Source organism: Carassius gibelio, chromosome B21 (assembly GCF_023724105.1).
Source record: "Carassius gibelio isolate Cgi1373 ecotype wild population from Czech Republic chromosome B21, carGib1.2-hapl.c, whole genome shotgun sequence".
In the NCBI taxonomy this organism is placed as follows: domain Eukaryota; kingdom Metazoa; phylum Chordata; class Actinopteri; order Cypriniformes; family Cyprinidae; genus Carassius; species Carassius gibelio.
The window spans coordinates 21,497,487-21,514,232 of record NC_068416.1 but is presented as its reverse complement, the minus strand read 5'-3'; the positions used below and the strand labels follow the sequence as shown (position 1 = coordinate 21,514,232).

Genomic DNA, 16,746 nt, shown 5'->3' with positions numbered 1-16,746 from the left:
GGAGTACACTGTGAAGATGAGCCAAACTATCTGTACAAACACTTAAAAACAGATTACTAAAAATCAGAAACACCAGATGTTACAATTACCAATTATCCTTAAAGTACTAAAAATCAGAAACACCAGATGTTACAATTACCCGGATTGCACTGCCGCAGGGTCACGCTCTCACCATCAGGGGGCACTGCTGCCACTGTCTCACTGCTGAAAGAGCATTTGAGCACAAGGCCTCCCTCTGAGCCCAGAATGTGTCCAGGTCCCACGGGGAAAGTACAACAGAGGTTACTCCTATATTGCTGCTACCTCGAGTCTTAACTCATTCTTTTTTCTGATTTATGTGGGATCATTACAATAATGATTAGATATCATATCTAAACTGAATGACATTAATTTGTGTAAAAAGCATGTGGTTCATTAGGGTAATATGTTCATTACATCATCTTTACAAAGAAAAGCTCACAGATTGCAATTTTTACAAAACAATTATTTGCCAAGACCATACTCTGACACCCTCGTTGCTTGCTTATCCACTCAGAGGCACTAGCTGTTGGACAAGAGCATATCCAGAACTCAAGATGAGTTTGGCTTTGGCTCCATCAACAGTCTCCTCCTGACCAGGCGCAAGGTAAAGTAAACTCATCTCTGAGAGCCCCCGGGACCCAGCTGACCTCTGCACACAGAAATACTCTGCATTTACAACTCACTGAATGCTTATTCATCATATTTCAGTCACAGATGTTTTATTTGACAGGTTAAATACCTGATAAACTGGCTTAAAGTGAGTATCTGCAAACATTCCTGTCTGCCCCCCTAATGACACCAGAAAGAGGACCACTGGAAAGAGCCATCAATATTGATTTTTCCCTAATAATTTAAGGTTTCGCAAATACTGCAGTATTGAAATACATGGAGAATATTACTTGCACAAATAAAAAAAATAAATAAAAATTTTTAAATATTTTTTTATTTTTATATATATATATATGGTTCAGGTTCCACATGCTCACATAAGCCTTCTCATCGCTCCAATCACCATCAACCACACTTACCCCTAAAACAGCATTAACATTACGACAGCAGGTGGTTTAAAGTCTCTGTATGGGGAAAGGGCTGTTACCGGCCGAATCCATAGCCTATGACCGAACCGGTGCAGTTCCAGGACACACTGCTGACTTGAAGGCCCCTTTCCAGAGCATCAACACGCTAAAGACGGCACATATAGGACACCTGTGCAAAAAAAAATCACCAGTTGTAAGATCATTAAAAAATATATATTAATACAATTATTAGTATATACGGTGCCCGTAAGATGACATTTTTTGCATTCAAGGCTCTCACCGACTCCGATTCTGATCCTCACAGTTAACCTCAAACCCATCAAAAGCATGATTCTTGGAGCTTTTCACCAGTTCTTTGGTAACTACGTCTTCAGCTCTATTCAAGAAGTGCAGACACCAGGAAACTGAGAGATGTTTTGTTCTTGGGGGAGTGTTTGACTGATCTGGTCTTCTGTCTGGGTGCTGCTGTCTAACACATCTTTGGCTTGTGTGAACTGGAAGAGTTTGACAGCTTCTCTGGGCGGGAATAAAACACATTATACATCATCACACAAAAGGACTGATCTTTTTTTCAAGTGCATGAATATTCTGGTTAGAGAAGGTAAGCTAACATTTTTTACTTAAGTTACCGATTCTTGCGTTTGCTGGTGTGACTTTCTCCATGTAGATTCAGCGCCAATTAAAGCAAGAGTTTCATCCGTGAACATGTTTAAAATGTCTCACGCTTCATCTCAGAAGTACAAGATTAAAAGATTTCAACACTAACACTCTCTACAACATGTTTTCTCTCTAGGCGTTACAGTTAGCATTGAGCTAGGCGATTATTTTTCATATAGCACGATTTTCTGGTTATTCAACATATTTACAAACTGTTTTATGTTGGGAATCAATATCTGCTTCTGTGATGGGAAAACACTTCTTATCGCTAATGTTCCAAGTTACTGTTGTATTTGGCCAATGCACAATCACATTGTTGTTCGTTCCTCCATTTCCGTGACGGCGCTGCCATGGATACCGTGAGCCAATCAATGATTAGCTGTCCGCTGTACGTCACTGGTGTTAGCTTCTGATTGGTCAACCTACTTCTTGCAGTTTCAGTGTAGAAATTTCTCCTGGGCCATTCTTATAATTAAGTAAATGATAATTTAAAAAAAACTAACACAGTGAACGTTTTTAGAAGTAATACATACAAAAACATCGTTTACAACTGACTGGCGCAGGGAAAAATATATGGATACATGACTGTCATGAGAAAAAAAATCCATAATAGCCTCAGGCATCTAATATAAGCTTTAACGTTATATACACTTTTTTTGTATTCATCATTAAATAATACAACGTTCTCTTTTTATATTATATACACTGATCCCGTAACATTTTGTTTTCTCACATATCCTCTTAAAACTCCTGATTTAAGTTTACTTAAATATAAAATATTAAAATAATAGGTATTGAGGTGACATGGTGACTCACAGATTAAATTTGCATGAATACATGGTGTATTAATAAGCCAACTTAACGTTAAAATTATACTTTTACAAGTATATTTTATTATTAATAAATTTGAGTGTTAAAAAATTTAGTTTCCCTTGGATATCCTGTAACTTGGTGTGCATGATATGCTTCATTTATGATCAGCATCACTATCAGAAAACACAATAACCCTATACATATATATATCTCAAAATTACTCAATTTGAGTTTTAGGTCAAATTTTTAGGTGTCATTTAAAAATAAAAGTTTCCTTTTAAGCAAACTCTTTAGACCTCTAAACAGTTAAAGTGTTACCTTATAAAAGCCCTAACTTGTTTGGAAGAATTAAAAGGGACTGAATTGTAGTAATAACCCAGCTGTCTGCAATACCTCAAAGTGTGCTATTTTAGTTGTTAATGACATACAATTCAACAAGTTAAACAAACTATAAAATTATACTTCTGTTTTTATATACGAAAACATTTAAATAAGTGTAAAAACCTTGTACGTGTTTCATTTGTATGTCTCCAATAAAGAAACCGGTGGAGAAAAGACCACTTGTAGAGTTCTTTAAGATTCTACAGGCTTTATTATCTCATTTAAATAATCCTTGAATTAGCCAAGCTCAAAATTACAAGAGGAAGTTTTTTTTGTGTTTTGTTTTTATTAAAAATGTTTCAAACCTCATGGGTGTCTGTAAAACATTACAATGAAAATTCAAATCAACATAAACCCAAATGTTGATGTGTCAAATGCCCACTTGCCCCACCCAACCCCATTTGAACTGTCGACAATAATAACTGCCATACCTTGATATTGACCCCAAAACATTTACAAGAGGTGACAGAAGCTAGCTGGTGCTTTCCTTTTGTCCAATATTTCACATGGGAAAAACAGTGTCAACTCTTTGGGGCCCACCTCTGCATTTAAGAAAATATACAAAGGAAAAAGAAAAGAGTGGCTAGGTATGTATGCTATGATTAGATCACTGCACCATGGCTTATTACTTCAACTCACAACCATTCACAGAAAAAAAAATCATTTCAAATACTTAATATATAAACTGCTATTTACTTCAGTTTAGTCTACAGAGGATGACGTGCAGATTGGTATTATTTTATATTTGTCTTTGGAGATGGTGGTAATTAAAGATGACGCAAGAGGCTTCAGCAACGAGATGCCACTAGTTTTCCAATGCAGGAACTGTGTGTGTGTCCAAGGAATTAACTGGGTTTAGACATGGTCAGGACAGGAAGGGTTCAGTAGAACAGAAGTTGGAGCACAAAAAAACAAACAAAAAAAATTAATAAAAACAAAGCCTTTTGCTCCCGTGGTTGGAGGAGGATTTCAAAAAAGAAAGAACAGGTACGAGTGTTGGAATATGTCCTTATCAGCCTTTAGTCATCTTCGCCATCATCCTGAAAATGACGAAAAGAAAAAATGTAATTTAGGGGGCAAAAATGTGCCAGTTTCTGAAGATATTACTAATACATTTTAAATCAAAATAACTGACATTCATTTCAATACAAAGTAACCATAATCAGCCTTCAAATTAAAGCCAAAGCTTTAAATAATTCTCACCTCACCATCTTCTCCATCATCCTCCTCTTCATCTTCCTCTCCCTCATCCTCGTCTCCTTCTTCATCAATGTCCTCCAAACCCTCCTCTTCCTCATCATCTTCCTCCTCACCTTCACCCTCTTCATCATCCATATCCGGAACCTGAGGAGAGAGGAAAAGATAAGTACAAATTCTGACATGTTAACACTAATATACACCTGCAGGAATGCAATATTTCTTACCAGGTAGTACTGCAGAGGGTTGGGCCAGATGTCATCTTTAATGACCTCCCCGAGTTCATCAGCCCCTGCGTCGGAGTGATCGGCGAACCAGGTGAAGAAGCTCTCAGGCTCTTCATGTTGCCTTTTCTTCCCTGCCTTGTTCGGTGTCTGTCCAGCACGCTTCGTCAGGTCCTGCATCGTACAGAACCGGTTAACAGAGACTAAATAGGAAATGGCATCAAGTCAAAAAAATGAAATATTAACCCACCTTTCCAGCCTTCCATTTGATTTCAGTGGATTTTGAAGATGGGTCACCGCTCTCATTCAAGTGGAACTCTTTTGAGAGGACTTTGTTTTCAAAGTATGGATTTTCATCAAAGTACTGCAAGACAAAAGATACAATTACAGGTCTCTGTCTCACAGCTGTGCATTACTTTCAGACTCGACCAGACAAAAAAAGTACTTACAAAATCTATTCTGTAACCTGATTTTATGTCCTCAAATTCTGTGACCTCCACTCTGGTCAGGTAATGAAGTGATTCTTCATCCTCCTCACCGAGCAAGGCTGAGACTATTAGTCAAAAATAAAAATTGTGAATACAATACATTAATCTATTTCAGGAGTAAACCATAATTTACATCAACTAATCGCAGTATAACACATCTTCTCACCTTGTGGATGGTTGACGAATGTTGTGACCCAGAAGTTTGGGATTTTGGCTATGAGTTCTGATCTCTTCTGGAAGAACGGCTGACGTAGCTTATTGTACTTCTGCTCAACTTTTAAAATTTCCTCACTTGCCTGCTCATTCAGTCTGAGGAAAAAAATTAAATGTATAATTAAAAAGCACATAAAATGTAAACTTATAAATGAGGCTTCAGAAACCCGGCAAACTTACCTGTCGATTTCATTCTGTACTTCATCAATGTGTTCAATTGCCTCCTGTTGCTCTTTTTCTGAAAAGCAACAAATCGTAAAATGAACAAATGGCGATTCGATATGGCATTAATACCCTGCGAAAAAATGCAGGACAAAATTACACGTGCATGAGAACCTTATATACAGACGAACAAAAGCATGACTTCATAAATTACACACGTGCAACGGTTAACGTTACATACTAAACAAACACAATCAATGCATTCGTACAATGTAAACACGATCCATTTCCTAAATCTACAGAACGAAACAAAGCTAAATTATTTTATCCAGCCTCATCCTATATAAAGCAACAAATTTAAGTTAAAGTGAAAGCGTGGTGTTAACGCCAGTCGACCAGCTCAATCCGGTGCAGTTTCAGCAGCAGCTGCGCAAGGCCGCGAGGTTTAAACGGAGGAGGAGGCCACGCGCTGGGCCAGATTTACCTTCCTACAAACGAATTACACATTACTGCCGTGCATGAGAAGTCAGATTAGATCAGAATGCAATTTCGACCCGCTTGAGCGTCATTAAACACCTCTAGGGTGATTTGTGATGCAGCGGCGGTGTGGTAGGTGACACATGCGGGAATCGCTCGTGATGGCGGGGAAGACACAATAACCAGTTAGCCTATTAGCACCCAACATGAGCGCAAAACAGCGCACAAATTGCACTCGAGCCACATTGGTTTTAAAAATACACAGCTGAGCATATAAGAGGAAACGACCGGGAAACGTGATGTTTTCGAAGACTAAACGGCATACGAGCGCAATGTTTGTCGCGCGTGGTAACTTACAATGAAGCAGCCGCGCGAGGAAACATGGCCTCCGGTGCGCGCAACATCACTTTACTGAAATCACACCGACTTCTGCTGGATTCAACGGGCACAAACTCGGGCTTCGCTTAAAGGTTTAAATAAAAGCCAAGTGGCTAGTTAAAACTGATATTCGTGCTTTAAACGCAATAAGTGTAAGTTACGGAAAATGGCGGTGCTCAGGAGGCCGCCATTACTTTACCCGAGGTCTCGTCCGCTCCGTCGTGATTCGAGTTCTGCTCCTTTCGGCTCACTTTCGCCGCCGACGCCGACATTATTCCCCCACAGCCGGTGATTTGCCTTCTTACTCCTAAAACAAAGACTCCGGGACGACCTCCTCCGCTCGCGGAAAGCGAAAGTAGGGGAAATAAAGTTGGTTCTAGCTCAGTTTAGAAGTGCGAATATCACAACGTGTGTTGCGCTTCCCCTCCACACATACAACACACGCGCACTCACACAGCAGAGACGAGTATCACAGCACGCTCCTCCTCCTCTCTGACACCCGCCCAATGGAGATAAAGAGACACGCCTCCTTCTGGGCAAGCGTAATATAATGTAATATTTGGATAGGTTATATTTAAAATAAAAATACGACAAATTGGAGCGAAAAAAATATTTTGCACACTTAGTAAAAAATGTTATTATAAGAAATATCGAACACTGATTATTATACACACTGATACGATTTTTTTAATGTTTTGGATATAAATCTCTTTCCAAGCTGCATTAGTTAGATGAAAAAAACAATAGTAAAAAGCGGTAATATTGTGAAATGTTATTGCAATTTAAAATGACAGTTTTTTATCTGAATATATTTTAAAATGTAATTTATTAATGTGATTCCAAAGCTGAATTTTCATCAGTCATTTCACCAGTCTTCATTGGTCACATTATCCTTCAGAAATCATTCTGATATGCTGATTTGGAGCTCAATAAAAAAAAAAAATCTTATTATCAATGCTGAGAACAGTTGTGCTGGTCCTTTGTAATATGTGACCCTGGATCAAAACTAGTCATAAGGGTAATTTTTTTTAACACATCATCTAAAAGCTGAGTAAATAAGTTTTCCACTGATGTATGGTTTGTTAGGATAGGATAATATTTGATAATATTCATGAAGATATTACAAAATATCTTCATGACACATGATACTTAATATCCCAATGATTTTAAGCATAAAATAAAAATGTAGAATTTTTCATATACAATTTTTTGTTATTGCTATAAATATACCCGTGCTACTGGTTTTGTGATACAGGGTCACATATTGTCTTTACTGTCGATTTTGTCAATTTAATATTGCCTTGGTGAATAAGAATTTGCTAAATACATGTTTTAATTTGTTATTTTTGTTGTCCTTTGTTTGTCATCATTAAATTGAACATCGTGTTTTATATTTCACCTAATATGAGTTCAACAAAGTCACACAGGCTTGGTGGTAATACATAATATGGAGGTAATACATAATATGGAGCTGAAAAAACTGCAATCGTAATTCATTCATCCATTAATTTATTTGAATGGTTTTATATATATATATATATATATATATATATATATATATATATATATATATATATATATATATATATATATATATATATATATATATATATACACACACACACACACACACTGTTTTTGCCTCTGATTGCAGAATACGTTTTGATGAACATTTTGGAGTAAAATTGTGCATGTATCGGTGTTTATAAATATTAAGCTTTGCTAATCCTCGGACATAATATCTATGTTTGTTTTACATGGGTAATTTCACAAAGCGCGCGGCCATCCGAAAAGAAGACGCACACGTCAAGCTACTTTTTGTGAAGCCAGACATCATAAAGAAAAGACATGCGTGTTTTAAAAATATATATAAAGGCGTTGTTCATATATCAGTTTAATCGATTATTCAGTATTCGTTCAGGTATATACAAAATACAGACTTTAGCAGTATTAACTGAGGAAAGATAGAGCTTAATTATGATTTATGCTTGTGGTTTTAAATTACGTCCATACATCAGGGAAGTGTCTTAATGAAAGAGATTATTTGTCTTTAATTAACTTTAACTAAGCTTTTCATCTAAAGTATCAGAGTAAAAAAAATTCTTGAAGACTGCAACACTAGTCCTTTGATCTGGTTTATCCAAATTTGGGAATGTCCTGCTGCAACCTTTGTTTTAGTGTCCCCTGAGATTTTTTTTTTTTTTTTTTTACTGTTAAGCCACTACTACATACTACTACTACTACAAAAAAAAAAAATTTTTTTTGTAGTTTAAAATGTTTTTCCTCTTCTTCCACCACACTTCAGTATACTCTACAGTATAAAACAAACACAACAAACGGAAAAATCCAATTTTGTCAAAGACTTTTATTTTGAAAATACTAAACATTACTCAAAAAAGACGTGAGCTAATATTGATTCGTGCTTCACAGCGCGTTGGGCTCTGCTGGGAGGACTGGGAAACACAAGCAAGCATCAGTCTGCTGCCGGAGAATCGAAAAGACGTGCTGCTTTTACTCTACAAAGACGTTTTTTTTCTCTTCAGTAATGAAGACGCCAGCCTCCGTCCATTCGGATACATCCTAGGAAGGTCTCCGAGGAACACAAGGTAAAAATGTCATTTAAGTCATTGTCCTCTTCTTGATCGATGTGGTTTATTCCTCTGGATTGTGTCCCAGCTCGGTTGTCGTCTGTTCTATCGGTAAAGAGCCATTTAGGCCCATCGGGAGCGTTTAAAACTTTTTTTCTAAATCAAAGATCATAGACAACAGTCAATGAATCTTCATTTGATGTCAATGCAAACTGCAACTATATAACTGATGACAAGTTTGTGTCTTGATGGAAATAATGTTGCGTTTGTCATAACATGAGTCATTATAACTTTTATGTATGTTATATTATGTAATTTATGATAGCAGCTGTGCCAGTATCAAGTTAAGATGCATGTCACATTTCAAAAATACAGTTCACTTTAGTTTCCCATAACTATTTAAGCTTAAAATACATAAATCCATTTTGTAGTGAGATCTATTAAGATCTGTTTGACAAACTAGTATTTTAAGCATGAAAAGTAACTAATTTTAAGAAGATTGTCCTCCCCTTAAAGTGGTGGTTTTGAGCCTGTCCCACATCAGAGGACTTCTGGTAAATGTCGTCATGTTGTTGATGTGTTTTACGAATAGATAATTATTGTATAGCATTTCACGCCACATGATGTTAACGTCTCAAAATTATTTTATGTAGACTATCTACATACAGTAAATAAGAAGTTCGTATCATAATGGTAATTATTTAACAAAAATAAATCTAGAATGTGTCATTAATGGTAAGAGAATTTCCTTTACAGTTGTTCAGAATCGGATCTTCTGAGTCTATGGGATCCATAGCTTTTTCTCATGAAGGCATCTGATGAGCTGTTTGAATTGATTCTAGCAGGCAGCAGCACATTCCTGACATCCAAAGCATTTTGAGGAGTGCTTCAGGCTAGAGTATATGGATAACGGCAAACCCTTATAGCTGGGAATGAAAGATTGATTGCATTTAATACTTTGCTGATTGGGCTGTGTGAAGTACTTCTCTTCATTTCTTATTTATTTTAAAGGACTATCACCTGAGGAATATTTTTCTTGGTCCGGAACAGGTTTATCTGTCACTTTTATTGCTTTCGGATTCAGAACTTGACGCTTTTCACAGCTTAGAAGGGATTGGTTTAGTCATGCATTTTAAGTGCTGAGTTTTAGCATTTAACTTTCAAAATGTGTGGCCTTTGGCTAATCCTCCTCAAAACCGATCTATTTGCTTTCATCATAAATGTTCCTGGACTTGTGAATGATTCATTCAGTGTGTTATACAAAAAAAAAAAAATATATATATATATATACATTTGTCTTTATAAGTGATGCATCAAAATTATTATTTTTATCTAAACCTAGAAATCAAAATCTAACCGCTGACACACTTTATTGGAAATTGTTTCAGTCAATAACCTATTTCAGCCAAAACTAGTCTTTATACTCTTTCAAAATGTAAACATCCCTCCAACCACCTGGCTTCATTCTAGTATATAAAGCCACTTTTCACAATCCAATCATTTCCTATTGGATAAAATCAGGTACCACTCTACTTTTTTTCTTTTCTTCTCATTGTATATCCTGTATTGGAAATGTGTGTTGTGAAACCTGTTTTATGTTGACTTAATTTCAACATGTCATTTATGACATCAAAGAAACCTTTATAATGGCTCACTAAAAAATGCTGTAATATTTTGCTTGCTGCATGCTGATTTTTCTGATATCTTTTTGTCCTTTGAGCAATTCATTAGAAATTTGTATTGGTTTCAACAGACTTGTGTGCCCAGTGGGACGTCCTGTGGACGCTGACCCAGTTGTATCTCTCTTGATCAGACGGCACTCTGCTTGAGCACATTAGCAGCTCTCAGAGGAATGATTTCATTGAATGGAAGCTCTTATTAGTAGCGTCATGGTTCTTATGTCTCAGACCTTTGGCAGAGATTGGGACTGAATCTCACTCAATGGAAACCACCTTTAAAAGTAGTGTTTTTTCCTCGCTATGAGTAGTTCTGAGATTTTTTTTTTTATATAGGCTTATTTACAAGTTTAGGCCTCCTGCTGTAATAATTGCAGACTGTTCAGTGTGTGTGTAATCAACTATCCAAACAAACACATTCCTCCTAACAAGCGGCTGCTGTGTCAGGTCGGTGAGGAATTTCCATTAGACGTGTGGCTGAAATATCCCGCTGAATAATCCAAACACCGGATTCATAGGTTTGTGTTGAGATGCGGTGAAGAAATCGAATCCCTTGAACTCCACAGGGCCGTCTCACCTGTTTTGCATATCAAACGGTTTGTTCAGGCTGAGCGTCAGAAGGTCAGGACTGCGGTCACCGTTTAGAGATTCCTGGATTGTTCAATGGTTCTTGGATTCCCTCTCGAGAGAATATCTTCTTGTTTTTGTTTTTCAAAAGGTCTGTATTATTCCCCATGAGGTCTATTTTCTTTTAAAGTTGGGGCGAAAAGTCTGAACTTCACTGTGGCTTTCCTTTCGGACCAGAAGGTAACAGATCAACGTCTTTACCACATGGATCTCCCTCGACAAAACAGCATCTGTTTTTCTTGAGCGCACCACTCAGGGCTTTTGAGGATTGTTAGTTTCTATGCTTCTTTCTGCACATTTCCGTCATGTTTCACAAAGAGAAGTGTCCATTTATTTTTCTAACCAACAGCATTGGATACATTTTCTCATCCTGCATACACAAGGGCCAAATTACTTTTCACCATCTTGCACACATTTAAAGCATCATCACACTCTGTCGCTTCCACAGGCAAATCGACCACACAGGAAGAAATGTAAACATGGCCAATACGTCTAAAGGCCCATTCGTACCAAGAATGATAACTAAATAATAACTTAAGTTATTAAATAAATAATAACTACATTAGTCCACAGCAATTGGGTGATAAAACAGGGGCGGCTTTCTGGTTTCTTTTTTTCTTCGGCATTTGGTTGTGTGAAACATAGTTTCAGTTATGTCCTAAAAAAATAATCTAGTCAAAATGGATTCTGATTGGTTGCCAAGTTTTTATCATTTATCATCTGGAAAAATAAAAATTCTGAAAGTGATCCCAATGGTATTGTTCTAGTTCTGGTAGAAGATTAGAGTGCTAATGAAAATGTTTTAGTTATAGTTATCATTATAGTTAAAGGGTTACTTCACCCCAAAATGAAAATTTTGCCATTAATCACTTACCCACATGTCGTTCCAAACCTGTAAAAGCTCTCTTTGTCTTCAGAACCCAATTTAAGCTATTTTGGATGAAAACCTCGTGGCTCGAGACTGTCCCATAGACTGCCAAGTAAATAACACTAGGCATTTCTCAATGTCAAGGATACTTCCTTGGCAGGACTGATCCTTCCAAGTCACTTCCTTCAGAGGCTAGGCGAGACTCCTCTTTAGTATTTGGAGAACACGTAAATGGAACAGGCTAGCAAGTGCACGTAATTGCGTCATTAGGTCAGTGAAAAGGTCCGTTTGAATAACGCTGTGAATGGTATCGTTAAATTACTTTGGACAACTTAACTAGTTATTTATAAAAGAAGTGCCGATGACGCAACCAAGTTAACAACTGTAAAATGACGGGTCCGGTTCAGTTAACCATTTGTAGTTCACAATATCAATATGGTAGTAATTTGAACTGGCATTTAAACTTTAAACTTTACTTATATTTACTACAGTTATAAAAAATGTTTGGTAACGTAAATAAAAACCATTAACGCTCCGACTCCGCTAATGTTCGACATTTTTGAACAAGATAGCAAAGCTGCGCGCATAGGATTGTGTGTGATTTGAGAGCGCGAAGAGCGCGAAAGATACACATATGCATCCTTTCCTGTGTATGGCATATTTTTCGAATGAAGGACTCAGTCCTTGGTTGAAATTCCGAGGATCCTCGACATTGGAACAGTCCTTCGACGGATGTCGATGACGTAGCATCCTCGAAATATTGGCTTCCGAGGATCCTTCCTTGAAATTGAGAAACAGTCACTGTCTAGGTTCCTCCACACCACAAGGATGTGCTGTTTCTACATTTATTTAGCTTTGATTTAAAATAAAACGGCACATCCTTGTGGCGCGGAGGACACAGAAGAACATACGCAGCATATGGTGATATGGAGAGACACAGAGGAGACTGTTGAAAAAGGAATTATTGGATAATGTTGTTATTTCTGTTTTTTCGCTTACAAAAACTGTTCTTGTCACTTCATATAACCCAGATTGCACGTCTGATGGCAGATGGAGTATTTTGGTGACAACTTTTTATACCTTTTATGGACCTTGACAGTGTATTTTACATGGCAGTCTATGGGACTCCTCCAGGTTTTCATTCAAAATATTTTATATTTATTTTATATGTTTCGAAGATGAACAGACCTTTTACAGGTTTGGAATGACAATGGGGTAAGTGATTAATGACAAATTTTTAATTTTAGGGTGGAGTACCCCTTTAATGTTCGTGTTGTGAATGGGCCTTAAAAAAAGTGTTGTTTTGGTATATTTCAGAATTTTGATGTATTTAAAAAAAATTGCTTTGTGTTCTATCTGACTGTGTCTGATTTTGTTTGGACATCTGTGTAGAAGACCACCATCTGAACAGGTGCTCGAGAGGCTTCTTTATGTACCTGGAATGACCCTAGACCTCAAGAGACATTGAAAGACATGCACGTTCTTGGTCGTTCATAGTCCGAGTTGACTTGAAAGACATAACCACCCTGTTCTTAAAAGCTTTGAAAGCCTCTTTTTTTCTATAACTTCTTTGGAGTCCTAGAGTGCGTGTGTTACATGCTCTCAGCTCAGAATCCTGTTACCTGATATGAATTTTCTTGTGTGCTCCCTCATGGTTGAGGCTCTGTGTTTTTGAATCCTTTTTAGAGGTGTGTTGAAGTGTTGTGGTGCTGTCCCGCACTTAAATGTCCGGTAGCTGTTTGCATATCGAGCACTAAAATCTAATTTGGATGGAATGTTTTGAGTTTGACAGAAAGTTGTCTGCAATGACCTCTAATGTGGGAAGTTAACTCTACTCAGCAGAAGAATTTTACTGCATAGCGTATTTTTTTTCCTCCAGGTTTGTTCAATAACTTAAGATTTTATAGTTTCCGAGGTGTGCTTGACAAAAATGACTGTAATGCTTAGCTTCATTGCTAATGCTTGTTGAAGTGATAGTGCACCCAAAAATTTTAATTCTGTCATCATTTACTCACCCTCAGGTCATTCCAAATCCTTTCTTTTCTTTTCTAAATCTACTTTTGGTGGAACACAAAAGAAGATATTTTGAGGAATGCTGGTAACCAAACCATTTCGCTATCATTTGATTTCCACTGTATGGCCAAAAAACATCAGTTTTCAAAATGTCAAATTGATTAATCATAATTAGTTGCATCCAAAATTCACAATAAATGTGGGTGTACAGTCAGTGTATAATTATAAATATGTTGTATAAATACACACACACGGGTATATATTTAAGAAATATGCCATTTATATGTATTAGATACACGCTACCAGTCAAAAGTTGTTGAACCGTGCATGTGCATGTTTTTTTTTAAAGAAGTCTCGTCTGCTCATCAAGCCTGCATTAATTTGATTCAAAGAACAGCAAAAACAGTAATATTTAGAAATATTTTTGCAATATAAAGTAACTACTTTCTTTTAGAATATATTTTAAAATGTAATTTATTTATTTGACGAAAAGCTGAATTTTCAGCATTATTACTCCAGTATTCAGAGGCTCATGATCCTTCGGAAATCATTCTAATATGCTGTTTAATGATTTTTCGTGCATCTCTAATACATATGAATATACAAAATTCACACACACACACATATATATATTAATTAGACAAACTTTTATTTTGGATGCAGTTAATCATGATTAATGGATTTTACAGCACAGAAAAAAAAACATACAGATTTTGAACATTTGTGAGGTTGAGTAAATGTTGACAGAATGCTCATAATGGAATTTTTATTTTATTATTATTATTATTATTATTATTATTATTATTGTCTGTTCAGAAAAACACTGTAGCACTTTGCCCAAGACACATTTCCCTTCAGGAACAAATAAAGCTAATTTCTGAAACTTATTTTCATTGTTTTTCATCCTTTGCGCACTATTATTGAATCCATAATAGAATCATTTTTAAGACTTATTTTAATTCCTATTCTAATTTATTTATGTTTAGTTTCAGCACATGAGTCATTTAATATAAAGATGGCTACATTTTACAGTACCATCAGGTTTGCCTTCATATTCATTAAATATCAGGACTATGAGTTGTGGTCTGCAGTTGGGTGTGGTGCTTTTTGTTTTGACTCCTGTTCAAGCGTATCAACTTAAAAGGCTTGCGGGGGGAAATAGGGGTGTTTAGGCTTGTGTCTATCTGGGCATGCCTCATCTGTTTGCCATCAAAGTATCCAAATCGCCATAGTTTTAATTTGCAAAATAAGGCCACATAAGGGCAAGAAAAAGGTCATAGTTCACTAGCTGCATGAACATTGCATGAAGTCTCTTGTTTTAGATTTCTAGAAGTTACATCAACATGTCAGTACACTTATACTTGCACAGATCTCTCTTCTAGACTTCTTTTCTTCTTAAAATATGAATTTCATAGCTACATATCTCTATAGCCCATCTGTAAGAGTTTTTACATATTAAGACATAAATATATAGACATAAGATAAAAATGAATTCAAGAATCTTTATTTATATAAAGTAATAATGTATAATATACATACATGTAAATCTTTGTTTTTTTTTTAACCCCCTCTGACCTTACAGTTAGAGTGAGGGATGTTCATACCCACAAAAACAATTTCATTTTTCAAACAGCTTTTTTTTCTCTCTCTCTCTGTACTACGTATAGCTGTTGTCTTTTTTCTAGCCTCAGGCCTAGCGCTGCTGCTCTGGACTTTCAAAGCCTTTTAAGGCTAGGCGCAGTTGGTCAGCTCTTCCAATGGCTTGGCCTCCACCCATGATGATGTGATAAGAAAGGCAGTTCCATCCTCTTCTGACCCTCCTCCAATCACACAGTCTTGTGTGCATTCAAACACTGGCCAATGACTGCTTTCCCCTAAAGTGTCTGAGTTTACAGTGTGTGTAAAGCTGCATAAATAGAGTCCTCGGGGACTGTAATGTTACATTCCAACTGCCTCCTTGCAAAAACATAGACTTGTACACAATGTGTTCCCCGAGGAAAATAACCAGTGCTGGAGTAAGGTAATGAGATATTTTGATTAAAGCTCTGCATGATTGAATGCTACAGGACAAAACGATTGTTTTGAAGAAAAAAAATGTTGTAGCGATGTCTTTGTTATGCAGTTTTTCTACGGCTGGGTTTACTTAGAACTGCATGCTATTCTGTTCAGAAACTGCTCTGTGTTTTCTGTATAATACTGAATTGTCATTCATTATTAACTGTATTTTTTCCACTTAAAAGTGTGTAATGTGCCAAAATGACTCAACTGCCATCTCATTCATTTAGATTACGCTGTAAATGTATCAAGAACCTGGAGCCAAGCATGAAAAAGGCGACCAAGCCCACGGCCGCCACCTCCAGAACCTCAGCGGGCACTAAAGCCCCAGGCAGACCTGAGGGAAACCGTAACATGGGCACTGGTGGCAAGATGACGAACAAAACCCAGAGTTCAGCTCCACTGTCTAAGGTAATGGTTTAATTAATATGGAAGAAGCTGAAACATTTGTATTTAATCATTATGAATATATTGAACCAAGTCCAAACTAAGAATTTAGCTTTGTGTTGCATTGTGATTGGTCTGTAGCAGATTATTAACTTAATGTTTTGCATGCTAACCAGGCAAAGAGCAATGATGATCTCCCAGCGGTGAGTGCAGGAAGTGGACCAGTATCTGTTAGCAACAGTAACACTACTGCTAGAAACAAGAGAGGAAGCTCCTCTCAGAACACCAGCAGCACTGAGACCAGGTCCAAGACCAGTTCAGGTAACACTAAGCATTGCTTTGGTTTTGAAGATGTTTAAGGGGAAGTGTTTTGTTTGTTGCAAAAATAGTTTGAAGCCCACAGCTACTGAAATATCCATAACAGTTATTTGGTTATGGTAATATTTCTGCTAAAACCTATTTCTTTCTTCTGTTGGTCTTTCAG

At 36.8% G+C, this 16,746-nt stretch overlaps 3 protein-coding genes and 1 long non-coding RNA gene across 5 annotated transcripts in view; 2 read left to right on the top strand and 2 right to left on the bottom strand.

The window, feature by feature from the left end:
* The first annotated feature begins 165 nt into the window (after positions 1–165).
* On the top strand, positions 166–885 carry LOC127986195 (uncharacterized). Its single transcript, XR_008160779.1, has 3 exons — positions 166–281; positions 536–625; positions 752–885. It is a non-coding gene; the product is annotated as an uncharacterized LOC127986195 (long non-coding RNA).
* Positions 886–948: 63 nt separating this feature from the next.
* On the bottom strand, positions 949–2,106 carry dync2i2 (dynein 2 intermediate chain 2). The gene is made up of 3 exons (XM_052588460.1): positions 1,688–2,106; positions 1,339–1,574; positions 949–1,227 (listed from the first exon to the last, which is right to left on the bottom strand). The coding sequence occupies exons 1-3, from the start codon at positions 1,763–1,765 to the stop codon at positions 1,134–1,136; spliced, it is 408 nt and encodes a 135-aa protein (XP_052444420.1). The 5' UTR covers positions 1,766–2,106; the 3' UTR covers positions 949–1,133.
* Positions 2,107–3,089: 983 nt separating this feature from the next.
* setb (SET nuclear proto-oncogene b) lies at positions 3,090–6,533 on the bottom strand. Of its 2 annotated transcripts, none has more exons than XM_052588448.1 (8): positions 6,248–6,533; positions 5,212–5,269; positions 4,985–5,127; positions 4,780–4,883; positions 4,581–4,694; positions 4,334–4,504; positions 4,118–4,253; positions 3,090–3,949 (listed from the first exon to the last, which is right to left on the bottom strand). In XM_052588448.1, the coding sequence occupies exons 1-8, from the start codon at positions 6,318–6,320 to the stop codon at positions 3,945–3,947; spliced, it is 804 nt and encodes a 267-aa protein (XP_052444408.1). In that variant the 5' UTR covers positions 6,321–6,533; the 3' UTR covers positions 3,090–3,944. The 2 variants fall into 2 exon arrangements, with proteins under 2 accessions (XP_052444408.1, XP_052444407.1); XM_052588447.1 differs by having other exon boundaries at positions 4,113–4,253; positions 6,248–6,528.
* A 1,940-nt stretch (positions 6,534–8,473) lies between these two features.
* Positions 8,474–16,746, top strand: part of specc1lb (sperm antigen with calponin homology and coiled-coil domains 1-like b) — a 32,277-nt gene continuing 24,004 nt past the window's right edge. Inside the window, exons 1-3 of the mRNA XM_052588446.1 lie at positions 8,474–8,654; positions 16,106–16,286; positions 16,439–16,583. Of these exons, the coding sequence (XP_052444406.1) occupies positions 16,143–16,286; positions 16,439–16,583 (289 nt within the window). The 5' untranslated portion in view covers positions 8,474–8,654; positions 16,106–16,142. The remainder of the gene's footprint in view (positions 8,655–16,105; positions 16,287–16,438; positions 16,584–16,746) is intronic.